The following is a 22304-nucleotide window of genomic DNA, read 5'->3' as shown; positions in this document are numbered from 1 at the left end:
TACCATAGTAATGTGTGTAACTGCCATCACTACACATTGCTCCACTGAGATGGCATCTCACCACAACACTGACCATACTTGGATGTGTTACATACTTTACTGGAGTGTAAAGTATGTACCGTTGTGTGGTACATTTTCCGCTATATCATTATTTTTGCCTCCATGTACATCATCTTTATCCAGTCTCCTCCATGTTTAACCACATTGTGACCTATGGTCATTGGTGCCTGAATGTTCAGGTCAATTCTTGACGTTCTGCTATGTGCTTCTTTAAATAATGAGCTCTCTGGTTTTTTTGTTTTTTTTTGTTATTTGGACATATGGGAGATTTTTCTTTTTCTGTGAGATGAATTCCATTTAATTAACAAGATTTTATTAACTCTTTCTTGGTGGTGGCAAAAAAAAAAATCATTAATTCTGGTTTAGGCTTTTTTTTTTTTAATATGTTATCTTTATTGTATGGGTCACCATGATTATGGCAATGCCCATTTATATAGCTTTTTATGGTGGTTTTGCAGAAAATAGAACACATTTTGTGAGAAATTCACTTTTGCATCACCATGTATTAATGAGCATAAACTTTTTCTTTTTTTGTTTACACAGCTGTTTTAGAGCTTGTATTTTGTGGGACAAGCTGTACTTTTTTTAGATCATGTCGGTCTAAATGGTACTTTTTGATCACTTTTATCCTGTTTTTATGAGGTGAAAATATAATAATTTTTGTGCTTTTTTCAAGGCATTCACTGTACGGGTTCACAGACAATTTTATTTTATTTTACGGGTTGTTACAGACCTGGTGATACTCCAATATTTAATGTTTTTTTGGTGAGTTTCACTTTTTATGTTGCATTTTATTCTTATATGAAATGGAGCATCGGGGCTTTTATTCTTATTTTATACTCATTTTTTTTTAATTGCACTTTTTAAAAACCTTTTTTAACGGTTTTATTTTTTCCCAGAGTGGGACATGAGCAAGTGATTATTTGATAACTTGTTCAGTGTAATATACTGCAATAATATACTGCATTACTAATGTATTACAGCATATTCACTGTAATGAATAATGAAAAAAAAATTACAAGTGTGTTTTTTTAATGTAGGATTTAATGTTTTCTTATTACATATTGTAAATAATGATGTTATGATGCAAACACGATGGGGGTTCCACCTAATACCATTAGTGGGAATTGAGCTATGCTCCATTATTGTCTTATCCAAGTGCATCTCTGGCTGTTCAGTAGACTTGGGTAGAGCCATCACTTGAAAAATTGTCTTACCAAACCTCAATTCCCTCAATATCCCCAGCAATCAGACTAACTCAACGTAGTCTATTAAATTGGCGAGAAAATCCCCTTTTAAGTTCCTGTTCTACCATCAAAGTACTTAGCCAATGCCCAAACATCTGCAGGAATCCTGTAGACAGCAGTTATGATAAGCTCCCTGAGAATCTGTTTAAAAAAAGTACTTGCTTTTCCGACCAGGTGGGTGAGGTTTTAATGTAATAATGGCACTATAGATGGATATAGATAGATATAGAAAGATATATATATATATACGATGAAAAGGCAGCACACAGAAAAAAATTAAAGTGAAAAAGGGTGGCTCATGTTTGTAAGAGCCGAAACGTCGCCTATTATGGATTAAAAAACCACCCTTTTTCACTTTAATATTTTTGTGTGCTGCCTTTTCATCGTTTATTATTTGGAGGATCTTTTGCCTGGTTCTATGAACAGCTTTGCACATTGTTACAATTTTTTGATTTCATCTGGATACTAGCTGTGCTGCTAGGACTTTACTTTTGTATAGATATATATAGAGATATAGATAGAGAGAGGTGTGTGTGTGTGTGTGTGTATATATGTGTATATATGTATATATATATATGTATATATGTATATGTATATGTATATGTATATATGTATATCATAATGTGGACAGTATTACTTTATCTATTTTTCTATTTTTTTTTTTTTAGGTTTGCCATATAGTTCTGGGTTTAAGACCAGCCACTCCAGAAGAAGAAGGACAGATCATTAGGTACTGTAGTTCATACTTTTTGTATGGATTATAACAACCAGTATTTTATAGCCAAAAAAAATTTTCAAATATTTTTTTAAATTCTGCAGGGGGTGGTTGGAAAGAGAAAGTCGACATGGCCTTCAAGTTGGGCACAATTGGTTTCTTATATCTATGCAGTGGTGGCAGCAGTGGAAGGAATATGTCAAATATGTAAGTAACTATTGTTTGGTTACCTGATAAAATATAACAGTTAGTTTGTGATGGGAAAGCACTTACGGAAATTATAAAGCATGCAAAGTCGGTTCTAAAATTAAGATTCATATATGAATGAAAGCCAAATGACTAATATATAGTGTGTAATCCCAATCAGAATGACTTTTTACTTGTCCGTTTAAATTATTTGGACACTATTCCCTTAATAAAATACTTGATGCATGTTCTTGCACTATTGCATGTCTTTCCGATTTTGTGATGTTAAGTACATTTTTAACTAGTGATATACATTACACTGAAAATGAACTCCACAAATGAATCTCTCTCATTGCATAATAAATGAGCATCTTGTAGTACTTACAGGAAACCTACCACTTCAAAATGGTCATTCAGACCTAAACATACCTTTGCCTTTGGGTATGTAAGCTGATGCTAGAGGTGGTCTTGTTAAGGCGGATAAATCTGCAGTTTCACCCAAAAATCTTAATTTCGCACGGCCATCCGCTTTGTATGGCGGCCCTGCGAAATTAAGATACAGTGCGCATGCGCCAGTGCTTTCCGAGAGCTTGGTGACTTCACCGGCTCTCGGGAGGGAGGGTGGAGGGAGCAGTTTCACACATGCAAGGCGCATGCATTCTTATGATCGCGACCAAGCGCCGAGCGTCATGTGTCAGGGGCACAGGTGCGCTGAATAGGGTAATTTGATTAGTATAAACATAGATTTTTTTTTCGCAAAACTGCAGATTTATATGCCTTAACAAGACCACCTCCAGCATCAGCTTACATACCCCAAGGTAAATGTATGTTTAGGTCAGAATGACCATTTTGAAGTGGTAAGTTTCCTTTAGAGGAAACCTACCACTACCGATCTACCTATTAAGGTTGATGCGGTGGTGCAAGCATCTAACGTACGTAAGGATAGCCCTTTTTAGGGCTATCTTTTCTTATCTTTAAGCAGAGTAATATGCAAATTTTCTAAAGAGGCTACTGTGGAGTGGAGTAGCCGGAGCTGAGGCTACGCTGCGTGGCTACTCCACACCCCAGTAGCCTCTTTGATCCTCCTACCAGACATCTTCTACAAGGAGCTGCGTGCACTCGTCCACAAAGCCTGAGTTCTGCGAATGTACAGAACACAGGCCAGCTGCTGCGTGATCTCGGCTCCATGTGCAGAACTCCGGCTTCAGGGACCAGTGCACGCAGCTCCTTGTGGCTGTGCCCTGAAGGTGTCTGGGAAGGAGGATCAAATAGGCTACTGGGGCATGGGGTTGCTGTGCGGCGTAGCTTCAGCTCTGGCTTCTCCACTCCCCAGTACCCTCTTTAGAAAATGTGCATATTACCCTGATTAAAGATTAGAAAAGATTGATGGGAGTAAAGGATTAGCCCTAAAAAGGGCTATCCTTACATTAATAGGTAGATCTGTAGTATTGGGTTTCCTTTAATTAAAATGGTAAATAATGAGACCTAATGAGAGGAATGATGTTTCCTATGCAATGGGCAAGTGAAAATGTGTTGTGATGGATTGGTTTAACAGTTTTTCTTTCTGCTGTAATTGGTTTGAAATGTGCAACATCACCAGCCCCCCAGTATTAGACTATCTAATACTGAGCAACATGAAACATAAAGGATACTCTTAAAATGCTTCTTTTCTGGTCACATGAAGGTAACAAGAATGCAAGTACTATATGTGTGTAAACTGGAGCTTGAAAAAAAAAAAAAACCTACCATCAAAAACAAGTGTGGATAAACCAGGGACACTCATAGATCCAGACACAATGACTGTAGTAGAGTTCTTATATTTGTTATCCATGGCCTCCTTCCTTCTTAAATCAACTTAAAATTATGCTAATGAGTCTGAGGGGCTCTTGGGGGTTGTTTCCACCATGATGTCTTTTCACTCGTTTTTACAATGAGTAGAACATGTCTCACACTGCCCCTGCTCTGCTCATTGTAACAACCATTGAAAAGACATCACCGAGCGGCTCTGAAAACACCCACCTGAGCTGCTCAGAATCATTAGCATCATTTTAAAAGTTGATTTTAGAAGTAAAGGAGGTCATGGATAAGGAAGACGATTAAGAAGATTACCACAGTCACTGTAGGTGCCACTAGTTTATCATGTTTGATAGTAGCTGCTTGATGGTAAATTTTCTTTAAGCACCTGATGCACTGCTATTCAACTTAAATCTCCTATTGAGGGAGGTCCAGGCAGAAATAACCATGGTTCTTGTATTTAGGATATGACCTTGTTGCCCCAATAATCTATGGGTTAAAATTGGAATTTCTCAGAAATGGTGCACGCAATATAAATGAGGGCAGTTTTGAAATTGTAGTGCGTTTCTCCATAACGTGCTGTAAACTGAAAATAGTACTAAAAGGAGATTTAAGACTCCCTTTAAGCCTATCCCCTCAGGCTTCTGCTTACAAAACATAGAAATGTCCTTTACTAAATAGATTTTTTTTCTTGACATTGTATTAAAGAAAAACATCCAATATTAATGTAATCTTATAGCAATAAGTATGTGAGCCACATTAAGGTTCTTGTAGGAAAACATGGAGAAAAAGACCATTAGACTACCCTCTGATTACAAGAGTGAGGGTCCTTTGTATCCCCCCATCTGGTACTGCTGTTGTAGCTGCTCATTTCATTCACTACTTAACTGTTGGACAATACTATGCAATAACACCCAGAGGATATTTTCAATTACTTAAAATACCCCTTTAATAAAGTGAAGCACTGCAGACATTTTATTAAACATGAATTTTTAAGTTGAAAATGTAGATATGGATCATGGAAAGGTTGCTTTATTAGTACTTTGAAATGGTATCATGTGGTAAACATTTAATGTCATTAATGTATTATATGGCTATCAAATCCTTATCTTCTGACATGAAAATGTGCAAAGGCAGCAGACAGAATCTTAAATGCTGCCAGAAGCGCATTTAAAAAGACATTATAAAGCACAGACAGGATCCTTGGCACCATAGGTTTAGAAGCAATGGTTTAATGTAACATCTGTTTCAATAGGAACTGTATGATATACTTTACCCTAAAGTCATGATCATTGGTGTCATCAATGTTATAACATTGGAGTGTGCTGCTTCTGCCTGACTTTATTGTACAAAGGGAAAGTTAAAAAAAAAACAAAAAAAAAAACAGCAGAGAGGGGGAGCTATCATATCTTAAATGGATATCCAAATTTCTTAGTGTTAATAAGTTCACAATACAAAATTTCTGCCACCCCCTATTCCCTTTAACTTCTTTTAAACAAGGTTTTGTCCTTAAATTTGTATAGTAAAAAATGGCAATGGGAAATGGAGAAAGTTGCTTTTTAGTTACTTACGACTTAAAAGCAGTTTGCCCATGAAAGTTGTATCCCCTAGTAATGTTTACACAGTAAATATAATATTTAATCCCTTACTTTGCAATCTTACTCATTTTTACAGCTGTTTTTGGTCCTATAACTGTGTCGGGTCAGTGTAAAATTCCAGTGTGTGGGAGAGTCCCAGAGTGTTTCTCTAAGCAGAAACGGCATTCCTCTGTACTATGAAATGCAGTGTGCTGACAATGTGTTTAGATTATTAGGGTCCAGGGTTTTGCTGCTCTTCACATTTAACCTACTAGTATCTGACAAATAGAAAAAGAGAGAGACAGATGAGAGTCATGAGATGACTTAGATGACTCAGTCTCATATACACGCTGCTGTTGGTCAGGAAGTGCCTCTGTCTGTAGTGCTCTTTGCCTCCTGTCCCTCCCCCCTACAGTACAAGACAAGCTATTTATGCCAGAGCAATCTGACAGACCATAGTCAGGAGTTTATGGTCATATCCAGGGACATCCAAAATATAAAGACCAGGAAACCAGTTGAAATTTATCTGTGAAATGCTGTATTTTTGTTAATAACATTGAATTAGAGAATGTTTTTTTTGTTATCCTGAATATATTTTAAGATTTTTTTTCTTCGTTGTCTCGTAGGAGTTGTAAATGACAGCATGTACAAGACAAGAATTTTGAATTTGTCCTATTATATTTTTATAATATTCTTAAAGTGCCTCTAAAGATGTACAGATAGTCCCTGGGTTAGAAATTAGATTCTGTAGGTTTGTTTTTAAGTTGGAAAAGCTATACTGTGTAATGGTAACTCAAAAAACCTTTCTTTTTGTTCCTTTGACAATTGGATTTCCAGAAATGTGGGTTGTCAAGTAAATAAAGCTTCACTATATAGACTCATTTCAAAACTTTTAGAGCTGACCATTGTCATAGTAGGCAGAGAGGTCCGTCTTTAAGGCTCCATGCACACGAGGTGTGAACACTCCTAACCCCTCCCCTTTCCACTGAAAGCAGAGCTGCGCCGTAATAAGGGCAACATATATGACATGGTACACAGCGTGGTCACAGTGTGTTGAGATGGCGTGTGCTCACCACACCGTACCCCGGTGGCCGTTGATGCAGCCTGGTAATCTGTGATTATTTTGGCAGCGCTGTGAAATCTGTTGCCGCTTTTTAAATAAAGGAATTATTATTATACTATCATTGCTCTTCCAGCACCCTAGCTCCTTTACTTTGTGAGTTTGCCTACAGCGTTGGTCACATGTATAATGTGTGATTTAATGCAGTCAATTACTAGTTTAAGTAATCGGCCCCATTTCCCCATTAATTATTGCATCAATTATTATGTAAATACATTCAAATGTAATAATGTGAAACTACATATCTATCCCAAATAAGTGTTTGGGAGCACATTTTTGTTATTAACTATGTTTTGTGTCATTCATGTGTTATTTCTATTTGTAGTTTGTAAGAAAATAGCTGAATGAAATTGGTAACCTTGTGTTTTGTCTGATCTCAGATGACCCCTGTAATGATACTGAATTATTATGCCTTTTTTTCTATCTACATTATGTAATGCTAAACACTTGCACTAGCAGATCAGAATCTTAAAAATGTGTTTTATTTCCCACCCTGTTCTTCAAGTTTGCTGCCTAGACCTCTTGAGATGTATTATTTCTATAGTACATTATACTTTCTTAATAATCCACTTTTAGTAAAGATTTTTTGTTTTCCAACAGCCTTTTGCTTAGAGGTATTCCAACTTCTTCCCAAGAGTAACAGTATTTATAATTATAATTTTGGTATAAATGGTATCTTCTACAGTATAACTTGTTACTGGGAGCTTCCTGGCATACACTCATTATATCCTTGCACATTGTGTACTCAATGTAGCACTGATTTCAGTTGTTAGTTTATATCTGCTTTTAAGAAAATCTACAATTAAAATCAAACCCCTTCTCGTAGATCCAGTTACTGTGACTATGATAATGTTCCTATGTTTATTATCCATGGCCTCCTTCCTTATAAAATCAACTTTTAAAATTATTATAATGAAATGCTCTACAAGTGTTACAAGAGCCCCTCAGTGCTCCAACTATGATGGTTGTTACTCCCCACTGCTGTAATCTCATGCAGTATTAAGTTTTAGCACCCAGTGAAGAGGGAAAATGCTCTGTCTAGTGTAACAGCCTATAAAGCTACAGCACCAAGGGGCACCTTCTCCTTAGCATAATTTTTAAACTTCATTTTTGAAGGAGGAGGAGGATAACAAATATAAGAAGATTACTACAGTCACGTTCCTGGATCAATGAGTAAATGTCCCTGGATCGGTTGATTCATGCTTGGTTGTGATGGTAGATTATCTTTAAGAGGAACAGCAGCACAGTTTCATATGAGTGAACCTGGTCAGCTTTTGTTACCTGCACAGCCTGAGGCTAGCAGAGTCATGTGGTTACCTTACAAATGACTGTGAGGTCATTGTGCCTGTGCTATATTATGAAAAGTAGGCATAGGGAGAGAGTTACATTTTTGAATACCATATATGTAATACCAATTGATTCTATAATAATTGAATAAACACTAATGAATGTATTCCACTTTTTAACTTATTTATTTTATCAATTGTTTTAGGAGTTAAAACCTGTTGTTATTGAACCTTCTCCATCGTTAAATGGTAGCCGATACTCGCTTGGGGCATCCTCTTTGGATCAAAGGGAAGATGACAGGACAGGCACTAATATGCATAGCACTACAGAAGAAAAATCTTCTGATAACATATCTTCTGCATCGGAAGCTTCAGAATCAACAACCAGCAGTAAGGATAACGGCTGTTTCCAAGCAGTGCTTTTATGTCTGGTTCTATCTGAGGTGAAGCCTATAGGGAAATGTTTTCCATTACACAAGATAGTAGAAAGATGGCTGAAAATCGAATAAGGTGTCTATAGATTTTTGTTGTTTGTGATCATAGGTCCCCGAAGTTTTAATCCATTTGCTTAGAGAGAACAGTAATGCTTTAATTTCCTCTTGATCACAGAAACCTGCAATGCAGTCAGCAACTTGGGGGAACTTAGAAGCAGTGAACATATAAGAATGCTCCATCTACAAGCATAGCAGAGCAGCCTTAATCACATTTGATTAGTGAGCTATGTATCTATAAACTGAAATCAACACGGTCAAGCCTCATCGACTGTATTGATGACCATGGTAGTTCTATCTACAGCACAGAGCATTTTTGTTTGGCAATTTATTGGATTTATTTGACAATACAAGAACACAACGTTATTCTGCAATTTTCTAAGCAAATGTTACACAAGTTTGTGGCCGTACATACATCCTCCATAGACTGCAATGGCCGCATAGCGTCAGGGCCGGTTCTAGACAAAGTGGGGCCCTGGGCAAAACTAAAAGTGGGGCCCCAAAATAAAACTATTTTATGACCAGTCACAGTCAGCAAGAGGCTCCTTTAGTATGGTAAAACAAACTGTAATATGGGAGAATTTTATAGGAGATAGATAGATGATAGGGAGATTTATGGGCAGCATGGTGGCTCTGTGATTAGCACTACAGCCTTGCAGTGCTGGTCAACATCTGCAAAGATTTTGTATGTTCTCTCTGTGTCTGCGTGGGTTTCCTCCGGGTCCTCCGGTTTCCTCCCACACTCCAAAAAATTTGAGGAGGGGGACAGATATTTTCTGAAAGCAGACACTTGCCCCATTTTCAAAATTGCATCAAAGATTTTATAGACATAGGCGCCTTCATGCAATTTTGATTCAAATTGAAACATTTTATTAAAAATACTTAAAATTTGACTTTGATGGCAAAAAATTTGATCCAAACAGAAAATATTTACCTTCACATCTCCTAAATGTAATACATGGACATTTGTAGAGTTCACAAATGTGCCCTATTGATATGTTCACATGAATAAATCCACATAATATCACTAAAACTGTAATAACTAGATATCTGCTTTTCAGCTAGACATTTTTAGACAGTCACAACCTGCAAAATATATATATAAAACAGAATAAAAAGTAAAGGCGCCATAAAACCTATAGAATTTTGAAAGCAGACAACCAGGCGATGCATTTGGCAATTAACATTCAAAATGTCCTCTAAAATATGTACAAATCCAGAATACTCTACTTTCCTAAAAAAGTAAGATGTGAGGAGATCATACAGACCCCACATGTGTATATTCACCAAAACATGCAGCAAAGGGAACTGCAGAAAATTCACACAGATCTATCATTGTCTGTTCCTTACACAATGGTAACCCAAATACATAACTATATATCCATAAACCCCTCTAATGAGATAATAAAAGTCACGTTTAGATGTGCGCCATTGTATTAGCCGCACAATAACCCTCCGCGCTTCATAAGAATGAAAGTGAGAATGTCATAACATAGGTGTAAATAATGGAGGATGATGGGAAATAAAAACTTTATACCAGGACATGTGTGTGTTTTTGGTGTTACATATAACTTTATGGACATGTTCTGGTCACGGTGTAGTCACATTAGGCGAAGAGGATTGAATGTTCATCGTATCAGTCAATTTTCCCAACAAAAAATAACTATCACAAAATAAAAGGGAATAAGAGAGAATGGGTCACATTTATCACTTTTGTGCGCATAGGTGTAGTAGTTGTGCCTAAATTCTGGTGCACTGTTTTCCAGAATTATCACAAGCTTTTACAGAATTAGCACAACCATCTGTGATAAGTTAATTTCCTGCCTCTTATTAATCACTTTACTTTAACACAGTTTAGGCACAATTTTGGCACAGTTTCGGCGTAATGTTAGATTCATGCACTTGCATGTCATCCTGCTACAAGCTCCTCTCTGCTTCTCCCACAGCCCAGAATGAAGATAACACTCACAGCAGCACCCAGGTGTGTGACACCCTGCACCCAGTGACCTCCTCAGCAGGGGATTCTCCTGGAGGGGATCCCCCAGGGCTGGTCTCCTGCTGCACCCCTGTAATTCTGCACAGTATCCCCCTCAGATACACTGGTGATACTGTGCAGAATGACATGGGGGACACCTGTCAGTACTACCTGAGTGAAGTTGGCCCCCCCACCTTGTTCAAATCAAGCAAAATTGGTGTCAAACGTTTGTGCTACGTTTGTGCTGGTTTGTGCAGCAGAAATTTTCGTTTGTGCCGTTATCGTTTTTAAGATTTTAATGAAAGTTTCCAGAGGTCATCAGAGGTCAACCAGCCCCCCCCCACATCGCCCAAATGAAACAAAACTTGGACCGAACAATTCTGCTACATTTGTGCTGGTTTGTGCTGCTCAAATTTTTGTTTGTGCTGCTTTTGTTTTGAATATATGAACAAAAAATTAAAGTTCAAAAGTTCAAACAGCCCCCCCACTTTAACCGAATCAAACAAAACTGGTATCAAACGTTAGTGCTACGTTTGTGCTGGTTTGTGCAGCAAAAATTTTCATTTGTGCCGCTATCTTTTTTAATATATTCATACTTTTTTGCAAAGGTCATTAGAGTTCATTTCTTCCAAAGTACATTGTGTTTGCTAGCTCCCCCTGGTGATCAAATCAGGGAAGTGTCACTAAACGATTGATACATGTGGCCCAAAGTGTGTTCTTAGATTTGCATAGAGAAGGGTTAAAAACATGAATATTAGTTGATATTATCCCTTCTCAAAATGTAGTACTAGTAACATATAAAGTGAATATTTCCATTATCTGTGAGGTGCAGCAGCTCCTGTGTGCAGCTAATACTCCCTGCAGCCTGATGGCTAAGAATCTGGAGATGGGGGAGACACTTCAGGGGGCTGTATCTCTGGTTCTGTGACTCATAGAACCTCACTTCTTTTTTCCTATGAAAGAAGAGTCTCCTCTTTTATATGAATCTAAATTTGTGTTTCTAAAATGCAGAAAAACTGAGATATTAACTGTTAAACTGCCGTCGGTAGTGATATTTATATATAAAAATGGCACCTGATATTCTCACTTTAAACCTGAATATCTCTGGATCCATAGCACCTAGAAACAAAATTCAAGATTCATTTGAAAGAAGAGATTCTCCCCTTTCTCCCTGGGGGCCCTGGGCAATTGCCACCTTTGCCTACCCATAGCGCCGGCCCTGCATAGCGTGATACCACGATCTGTTCCATCTTTCCCCGTGTTCCGACCTGTATGCTGTGGATCTCTATGGAAGGGTCAACCCTCCTTTACATGGGGCCCGATGTACGCCCGCCCGGCTATGGTCCGGCAGGCATATGTTCGTGTGCATGCGGCCTTACACTGTTTGCTTGCTGTTACAGGGGCTGCCAAAAGAAGCTTTGTTTTCCTTGTCCCGTGCTGGAAAACTTATTTGCATATTTCCCAAAATCCCTTAGTGAAACATCATAGTCTCTGCATGCCTGCAAGGCAGCCTTGATTTGCAAAGCTCTTGCTTCCCTGCACTTTTTAACATCAGAATGGTTAGCAAATCAACCAGATTTTTAACCCCTTCCCATCAATGCCCTTTTCATTTTTGTGCTTCCATTTCTTGCTTTCTTTTTTTTTTTTCTGTGTACAAAGCTTTATAGGGGCTTCTTTTCTGTATATCAAATTGTACTTCCTATTGGCAGTATTTAATTTTCCATGTCATGTATTGGGAAGCTGTAAAAAAATTTCCCAATGCAATGAACTTGGGGGGGGAATTTTTCTCCATTTTCTTGTGAGCTCTCTTTTTGCATCTTTCACTGAGCACTCCAAATGACACTTCTCTACTCCTATTTTGGATCGGTGCAAATATAGGATACTAAATTTATATAGGTTTTAACAGTTTTTTTTTTCTCTAAATTGAAACCTTTTTTTTTTTTTTTTTTTTTTTTTAAATGTTTTGCTATATTCTGATGCGTATTGAGCTGTAGGAGTTGTTATTTTTTTTACATTTATATCGATACCATTTTTGGGCCTGTAAGATCTTTTGATCAGTTTTTATTTTAATTTGTATTACCTGGTGTGAATGTGGTCTGCCAGTCAGTGTCAACAGAATGCAGAAGTACTAGGGAAAACAAGCCCTTATAAAGCTCGATACAAGGAAAAATAGGTAATAAAGAAGTGGCACAAAAAATGGAAAAGTAAAAGGGTATATGCACGAAGCAGTTAATGTTCTGATATCTTGGAGTCTCTACCAGGGGCGAATTAAAGAGGTATTCTCGTCTGGGCATTCTCATTGTTTCATTAAACTGCCATATATAAACATATCTTCAATTAGATGTTGTTAAAAAAATGTTCCTGTGTGAAGATAATTTCTCATAAATGTAGTCATATAGTCCCTTAGAAACAAGACTGTGTCCTTGGATACAGCCACCTCTGCTGGAGGGATTTAACAAAGAAACAAAAGGTTTTTGTATATGAAATGTCTGGGAGTTACCACTGTGGTAATGAACGCTGAAGCCAGATGGTCAGGCAGAGCTCAATACTGCATGTCTGGCCATCGCTGCCAAAATGTGAGGTGGTCGTATCTGAGGAAGCTTTTTCGTTTCTAAGGGACAACATGGTAACATTTATAAGAAATTATCTTCACACAGAAACAGTTTTTTTAATTAACTTCCAATTGAATTAATGTTTACATAAGGAAAATGAATTTCAATTAAATGTAAATGCCCAGATGGGAATACCCCTTTAAGACGGCCGTGGGCTGTATGAATATTCTAGTCCCTACAAGTCTGGAGTTCACTTTCTATGTTTTGATACTAGAATCAATTCTTGGGGAATGGAGGATGTGTCCTTTCTGCCTGCTTTCAATCTGCAGTTTCAGGACCTTCGAGGACCTTCAAAGGTCCATTTAATAGCTCTTTTGTACATGCGTGTTGACAGCAGGAACAGGTGTATGAGGATTTAATGGGTTAAGCTCCTTCTCAGTATAAAATTTGGTTGATGGTTTGGGTGCCCATGGTACCCCTAGAAGGCTTGGGCCCCAATTTACTGTCCAAACCGCCTATATTATAATCCACTACTGATCTCTGCAAATGCAAAGACCTGAAATCTGGTCCAGCAAAATCTGTCCCCTTTACACAACTGTTCACATCTGGTATTGAAAGAAGATGTACAAAGAAGATAATAGGTGCACAAAGAAGACCAATTGTAGACCCCAATATCCTGAAGCTTATTTGTATATAAAAAAAAAAAAATTATTTTCCCTGACATAACAAAGAGCTCGGAACACCAAAAAGGAATTCCTTGACAGCTTATGAGGTGCTTTACACATCATAGTTTTTACTTGCTGGTGATTTCCAAGCTGTACATGTAGTAGATGAGTTGACGCTACCTTTTCTCTTTGCAATATAGTCAATGAAAAAGTCAGATAGGGTTAGGGGTCTAGAGCAAAGACGGCCCTGACTTTACATTGGTTTTATGTTGTTTTTTGTGGGGGCCTGTCGCCACATTTGTGTCACGTGCTACCGTTTTGTGGCACGGCTTCACAAGTCTTCATGAGACACAAATTTCTGCACTGAAATGGGTGTTCCGTTGCACAGTCGGACCTTGTGGCACATTTCTCATGCGAAGTCCGATGTTAAAGGTGTACTTAAAGTTGTGCACTTTGTAAGGGCAGTGCACAGGATGCCAGATTCATGAAGAACGTGCGCCAGAAATCCTGAATCTGGCGCACACTACGCAGGCAAACTGCACAAAGTTCAATTTGCACAGTTTTTAGTAAATGTGGGCCTTTGTCTCATTAAAATTTCAACAGTCCGTGTGGCCTTTTTTGGCATGTTCAAAAAATGAATTTGATCCTCGAATTGTAACATGTAGTAATTTTCTTTCTATTGCAGCTTTCCTATACTCCAGCACTCCAGGTGCAGACATGTGCTTTGCCCGCCAGCATAACACTTCAGATAACAATAACCAGTCTATGAGTGGTTCCAATGGTAGTATATTAATGCAGCTCAATCCACAGAAACCAGGAGCTATTGATAATCAGCCACTGGTAACGCATGAGAATGTAAAGGTGAGTTATATATTTAGCAGAAATTATCATTCTCTGTAAAACTGATCACTTTGTACATGCAGTCCTATTTGTGGGTAACAAAATTAACTAAGCGGAATGATCCAGAAAGTTGGCCTATTGATTAACTTCTATCTCTCTATATACATTGAGTAGTAATGCTCGCACTAGAAAGAGGATGGTTTTCTTTTCACTCCAAGAAATATACAAATCTGCTCTACATCATGCTCAATAGAGATCAGAGACATGGTTTGCTTTAATCTTGCCAAGTCTTCATGGAGAGTACTCACAGCTAAGCCCTCTCCTATAATGTATCGCTACTATATTACAGCCGACTCCTGCCTTTAACTGCTATTTAACTTGCATTTCCAGATTGGCACCTGCCCCTCATGTTATCGTAGGGCAACAATCTTGGAGACTCCAAGGCATTTTAAATTAGAATCCCTACTAAACCCTGCAGTAAAGACCCAGTAAAGTAGTAGGATTCAAACTAGGGTCTAAAAGTGTTAAAAAAAAATTTAAAATCACCCCCTTTCCATAAAACGCACATATAAATAAACTAAAGAACATAAGGCTGTGTACCTGATTTCAAATGTAAAAATAATTGTTCCAAACAGCAAACATCCTAATGAAAATGCATAGATGTGAAAATCATAATTTTCTCCTTTTGGCACCCATACAAATTTGAATAAAAGGGGGTGGAAATGGTCTGGATAAAAATGTCCACTTGCACAGGAAGAAGTTAAGATTTTCAGAATATCTTTCCGATTTTCAGAATATCAGAGTACAAAGTTTTTTTTTCCATGCAATGTTATTTCTTCATTACATTTTCTTAAAGCTATTTAGACAAAACACAACTTCATAATATTGTTATCTCCATGAATGCACTGACCCATACAATAAAGGACATATCCGTTGGTGCGCACAGTAGAAGCCATAAAGACGGAGCCCATAAGAACATGGCGCCAACTGTGCATTTTTCATTTGAAATGTATTTCTATCTCCCCAGAACATTGCACAGAATATTGAATGGTGCCAGTATGTAGTACATAATGTACTGCTGATAAGCCCTTAAAAGGCTTGGGAATTGATAAAATTAAAAAGTTAAGGCTTGGTTAGGAAGAATAAGTAAAATAATATGAAGCTCTAGCACATCCATGGGAATTTAGTAAAAACACTTTTTTTTTTTAAATTTCTTTCATGAAATATCCATCACATACAGGACGTAATACAGGCAATTGGAAACAAAGCATTAATTGACGCGTTTTGTTCAACCGGACTCAGTGATGATTATACATTGTGTCAACAAACACACAGAATTTAAAATGCCTACTAATAACCATAGTGGGTGGGCCACAGCACTTGAGACATGCCACATAACCTGTCTTACAATTTCCTATTTCCCAACACATGATTGGCCCATATATATAATATATATGCAATATATTCCAAATTAATATGGAAAAAGATATTAATGGTGATGTGTGTTAGGGATCTTTATCACTGAAAGAAATTACAGACACCTGTGCTAACTAGTTTGGCAGATGTGTCCATTTAAAGGCAAGACTACTTAAGAAGTCTGTCCCACATTATTAAGCAGCCTACATTTTCAGCCAAAATAGGAAAGAAAAGATGTCAGCTGCTGAGAAGCAACAAATTGTGGAGTGTTTAGGTAAAGGCATGACAATCACCTTTGCCAAAACACTTCATCGTGATCATGACACAATCAAGATGTATTTAGCTGATTCACAGCACACGTGTGTGTGTGCTAAGGGAAAATTTAGGACTCTTTCCAACAGCTAATTATGTCAGGTCAAAAGGGCAGCTGCAAAAATGCCTTGTCATAGCTGGAGACAAGTTCTTGAAGAAGAAGAACCCGGCATTCCGCAGCAAGATCATTTTCATGCATGATAATGCACCGTCTCATGCTGCAAATAACACATCTGCATCTCTGGCTGCTATGGGCATAAAAGGGGACAAACTTATGGTGTGGCCCCCATGCTCCTCTGACCTCAACCCCACTGAGAACCTCAGGAGCATCATTAAAAGGAGTGTCTATAATGGTGGAAGGCAGTTCACATCTAAGCAACAGCTCTCTGAGCGTATTCTGTCCTCATGCAAAACAATTGAAGCAGAAAACATCCAAAAACTGACAGATTCAATGGAGGAGAGAGTTCAGCAGCTCCTTTCTAACAAGGGTCCTATGTGCAAATGTAACCTAGAATACATTTTTGACTTGAAAACTGTATTATTTCAGTTTGTATTAACCGGCTAATGCTTATAATGTCACAAATGACCTTTTTTTAATAAAAATGAAAAGGTTAAAAAAAGGCATGATAATTTAGAACATGCATTTTGTGCTCCGAAATATCATCATACCGTAGCACTAAAATTATATAATTTCTACACTAAATTTCTACACTAAAATTATTAAATTTCTACAATTATGTTATATTAATGCATGTACCATATATACTAATCTCTCTTTCCTTCTGATGCATCCCAATGATCTCCGCGGCTCCTCTTCCTTCTTCTCATCCCTCATAGAAGAGAGGGCAGAGACGTGTCCATGCGCTCCACCCGTTGGCCCACACTAGTATGACATCAGCAGCAGCGACCGTGAATAATAGTGTGTGCCGGCAGGCAAAGTGCATGGACGCCGCTCTGCTACGAGGGGAAGAGAAGGAGGAAAAGAATCTGCAGCTCGCTGCAGGAAGCTTCATAAGGCGAGTACGTAGTTTTTTGTTTTTTTTTTTCCATACTGCGCAGGGCTGCAGAGAATTTCATTAATGGAGGTCTGCATGGTGTTTCATTAGGGGCACTGCAGAGCACTTAATTATTTGGGGGCTTCAGGGCATTTTATTAATAGGGGGGGCTGCGGGGCATTTTATTGATAATGGGGCTGCAGCAGGGCATTTTATTAATACGGGGGTTGCAGCAGGGCATTTCTTTACTAGGGAGGCTTCTGCAGGGCATTTCATTACTAGGGGGGGGTGCAGCAGGGCTTTATATTACCCGGGGAGGCTGTGACCAATGCAATTCCCACCCTACGCTAATACGATTTCCCAGTTATTTGTGGTAAAATTAGTGGTCTCGGCTTATACTCAGGTCAGCTTAGAGAATTTTCCTGCATACAACCCCATGGGGGGCGGGGGGGGGGGGGGGGGCTTGTCATAAAGAACAACATTGACCATTGACTCATTTCAATGGCATAATAAGAACTCTCCTAAGGGAAGATGAATTCAATAGTATTTTGGAAACTATAGTCTATATATTTTGATTGGTGCTAAGAATATTAATATTCTACTCGATATACAACAAGCAACTATATGTCCTGTGTTACTTCTGAAGTAAGGCTGTAAAATTAGATGAATTCTGTCTTACGCTTGTTGTATGTATTTATATTATTGATACTAACCTAGAGAATCTGTAATATTGATTTCTCTTTAAAGGGGTATTCCCATCTGGGCATTTACATTTAATTTTATTAATTTGCCATATGTAAATATTTCTTCAATTGGATGTTATTTAAAAAAAAAATGTTCCTGTGTGAAGATAATTTCTCATAAATGTCGCTATGCTGTCCCTTAGAAACTAGATAGCTTCCTTGAATACGACCGCCTCACACTTTGGCAGCAGTGGCCAGACTTTCAGTATTGAGCCCTGCCTGACCACCTTGCTTCAGTGATCATTACCACAGGATGGCTGTGGGAAATTCACTAAGTCCCAGACATTTCATATACAAACACCCTTTGTTTCTTTCTGCAATCCTTCCAGCAGAGGTGGACATATCCAAGGAGTCAGTCATTTTTCTAAGGCGCCATATTACTACATTTATGAGAAATTATCTTCACACAGGTAATTTTTTTAATGTGTGTATATATATACATTTAATGAATAATAAATTAATGAAATTGAGTGTGAATGCTGAGACGAGAATACCCCTTTAAGATAAGTTGAAAGAATTAATTGCAATTCTTGAAAGGGGATTAAGTTAAAAAATGGAAAAAATAAAAAAAATAATTTTAAATTGTAGTTATACACAGGATAGTGTATAACTAGTTGATCATGAGAATGCAACCCCCAGCTCATGATGGGGGTGGTGTGGCTAGAAGAGAGTGTGCCCTGCCAATCCATTGAATGTCTGTGGGAGCAGTGGAAGATAGCTGAGCTGAACATTCAATCATTCAGGTATTTCTGTCATTTTCCAATAAAATGAATGGAGCAGCAGGGCACATTCTTTGAATAATAGTAAAATAAAACTATTTAACTATGTAAAAAAAAAATTACTTTCGAGATGGATTAAAAACATTAGAATCACAAATGAAACAATGTATAAAAAATATTACATGACAAAATAATTATAGCCCTTCTGATATTGATGTGTTTTGTATTGCAGTTAAATAAGATATATATATACACATTCTAAAATTCTGATTTAAAGCGCTGACAAAGCAAAATGAATTTTAATAACCTTTTTTTTTTCTTTTACATTTTAAACCAGGACAGCAAAGGAAGTGATAATATTTTGAAAGCTTTATTTCAGGCAAAGCATTACCAACATGCTCATCTTATGTATTTGTCTTATTTCCTTCTAATAAAAGTGCAGTAGCCTGTCTTTCACATTCTACATTACTCAATAGACCAGGGAACCCTATCCTTATGGAGGTTGCAAGCCACTATAGTAAAGTAGAGGTTCCAATTCAGTCCCCAGCCTAGTTACATGGCTTTACCCTTTTGTTGGCTTCCATTATATGAATTTGACCTTAATGCAATTCTTTTATATCCATAACACCACTAGCACATGTAGTTTTTCATATCCAGCCCATGTGCAGAGACCGGTGGCAGCATGAGCTTTCAAGTAAATTGAGGAATTGCTTTTGGGTTCAGGTGATGTTTTGGCCCCATGCAGTTGCCACAAGGTTAAAACCCAGCTTGAAATTGCCTACCATTATTACAGCTGCTTTAGAGGCAATTACTGATACTAATTTGTTTTTTCCCATTTTAGAGTTATGACTTTGATTTAGCACCCCAACAAAGCATCAAGGGGACATCTCAACTGTGTCCAAAAATGTCAAACAAATACCATGTGGTAACATCAGACTTAGTGAGAAGAAGTTCTTTTTGTCATGTGCTGTTTCTGCCCTTTGTCTTTTTCTGGCTTTTTTGAACTTGATACAATGATCATGAAGAAAGCCTCCCCCTCCATGCATTTTTCGATATCAAATGCTCATCCAGGTCACATCTTCTGGGTGTGCATCTGCTACCCTGTTTTTCATAAGCAGAAAGGCAGTTAATCAGGACTATTATAAAATGTAATAGCATACATTTCAAGATGTATCTACCAGCCATCTGTGTTAAGCTGGTATTACAAATATAATTTGCATTCTCATGTTATGGTTATTGATTGATTGTCACGCATTGTCTGATTACTGTGGAAGTGAATAATAGGAAACATTAATTTGGTTTGTAATTTTTCTCTTCTTTCATTCTTTGAAGAAATACCCTAAAATCTCACTTTAAATTACAACCTACAGAATGCTTTTTAATATACTTCAAAATTACAACCTACAGAATGCTTTTTAATATACTTCAAAATCTGCAAACCAACTGCACCAGTATAAAAGACAACTATATGTATGTCACATTTTGTTTCCTAATATTTCTTGTAGGTACCCTCCTTAACACTGGAAGGAGGACGCTTGAAACAAACTCCATCGCTACTCCGTGGGAAAGATTATGAAATTGTTCCAGAGCCAGTGTGGAGAGCACTTTATCACTGGTATGGAGCTAACCTGTCCTTGCCTCGACCAGTAAGTATTAAAATTCATCTAGTAACTCTTGCTTAATGAGGATTGGCTATGGTTGTGTTTTTTTTTTAGTATATAGTGTAAATTAATTTTGTTGTACAATTTATAGTACATAGACACACTTGCTTATTTTTCTTTAACCCCTTCCCTCTCCATAGCCGGTAAGTCTGCTGAAAACCCATGCGTTTTTGCATGGTTACCATGTGTTTAGCTGGTTTGATTTGTTTTTCGTCATTTGTGGAAGTTTAACCCCTTCACGCTCCGCGGCGGATATATCCGCCACGGAGCGCAGTGACTTAGCGCTCAGTGGCGGATATATCCGCCACGGCGCTTATGCCGGCTCGGCTCTGGATCAGAGCCGAACCGGCATCGGGAAACACGGGGTGCCGGCTGTAACTAATAGCCGGCACCCCAGTGTAACACCCGCGATCGGAGTTGACTCCGATCGCGGGTGCTTAACCCGTTAGATGCCGCGGTCAGCGCGACCGCGGCATCTAACAAGTATCTGGGGGGTCTTTCCCCCACGATCGGCCCCCCCGAACCGTTTTCGGGGGGCGCCGATCGTTGCTATAGTAACTCTGGGGTCCGATCTGGACCCCAGAGTTACTAGCAAGAATTGCCAGTAAGATGGCGTCTGTGACGTCATCTTACTGGCAAAGTGCCAGCCTATGCAAGTGCATAGGCTGACACTGATAATACTCTGCAATACATGAGTATTGCAGAATATTATCATGAAGAAGCAATCAGAAGATTGCTTCTTCATGTCCCATGGTATAAAAGTGAAAAAGTAAAAAAAAAAAAGTTATTCAATAAAAAAAATAGTCATAAATCACTAAAAATGCCCCAAACCCCCAAAACATATAAAGAGACATATAACTCAAAAAAAAAGTCTAAATCATAACACAAACCCCACATATATAGTATCACCGCGTCCGTAACAACCCGTAGAATAAAAGTAAATCATTATTGAACCCCCACGATAAACGCCGTAAAAAAAAACTGTTATAAACCCTCCAAAAATTATGATTTTTACCTTTTCAATCCCACAAAAAATGATATAAAATGCGACCAAAAAACCATATGTACTCAGACATGATACTGGTGCAAAGTACAACATGTCCCGCAAAAAACAAGCCATCAACCAGCTCCGTAGCCAAAAACGTAACAAAGTTATGCCACTTGGAAGATGGCAATACAAAAATTATAGATTTTTCCCCACATTAGGGTTTTGTTTGACAAATTTAGTAAAACGTAAGAAAATATATTCATGTCTGGTATCCCCGTAATCGTATCAACCCATAGAATAAAGATAACATGACTATTAGTCTATACGGTGAACACCAAAAAAAAAAAAGTCAAAAATCCAGTACAGAATTGATGCTTTTCTACTCCTGCCCTCAAAAAAAGTTCCTAAATTTTCAACAATAGGTGATACCAACCCCAAAATGGTAACAATGGAAAAAGCATCTCATCCCGCAAAAAAAATGCCGTCACATGGCCCCAATAACGAAAAAGCGAAAATTTTATAGCCTTCAAAAGGGGCCAATGAGGAAACTAAAATCCTGGCAGCTGCAGCGCCCTCCTTCCCTTCTGCACCTCGCTGTGCGCCCATAAAACAAGTCACAGCCACATGTGGGGGGTCTTTGTACTCAGGAGAAATTGCAGAACAAATTGTATGGTGGGTTTTCTCTTTTTATATTTTGGAAATGTGTAAATTTTAGTGCTAAATGAACGTATAAGGGAACAATATGACCATTCTAAATTTCACCTCCATTTTGATTCAATTACTATGAAGATCTCAAGGGGTTAACAATCTTCGTAAAAGCTGTTTCTGATAGCTTGAGGGGTGCAGATTTGAAAATGGGTAGATTATATAGGGGGTTTTGATGCTAAATATGTAAAATTTCATTCAAAACTGTATTTATCCCCAAAATAGTCAATTCTGAAAATCCGGAAAAGCGATATTCT

The 22304-nt window shown here is 37.9% G+C and overlaps 1 protein-coding gene across 3 annotated transcripts in view; it reads left to right on the top strand.

Annotated features, from left to right (window-relative positions):
* USP32 (ubiquitin specific peptidase 32) overlaps positions 1 to 22304 on the top strand; it is a 132291-nt gene that overhangs the window by 66602 nt on the left and 43385 nt on the right. For all 3 annotated transcript variants that reach the window (XM_072136419.1, XM_072136418.1, XM_072136420.1), the window contains 5 exons: positions 1976 to 2037; positions 2127 to 2229; positions 8192 to 8375; positions 14354 to 14529; positions 20199 to 20339. In XM_072136419.1, the coding sequence (XP_071992520.1) occupies positions 1976 to 2037; positions 2127 to 2229; positions 8192 to 8375; positions 14354 to 14529; positions 20199 to 20339 (666 nt within the window). The remainder of the gene's footprint in view (positions 1 to 1975; positions 2038 to 2126; positions 2230 to 8191; positions 8376 to 14353; positions 14530 to 20198; positions 20340 to 22304) is intronic.

Source organism: Engystomops pustulosus, chromosome 2 (assembly GCF_040894005.1).
Source record: "Engystomops pustulosus chromosome 2, aEngPut4.maternal, whole genome shotgun sequence".
In the NCBI taxonomy this organism is placed as follows: Eukaryota; Metazoa; Chordata; class Amphibia; order Anura; family Leptodactylidae; genus Engystomops; species Engystomops pustulosus.
Note: the sequence above shows the minus strand (reverse complement) of the source record. Positions and strands in the feature narration are given on the sequence as shown.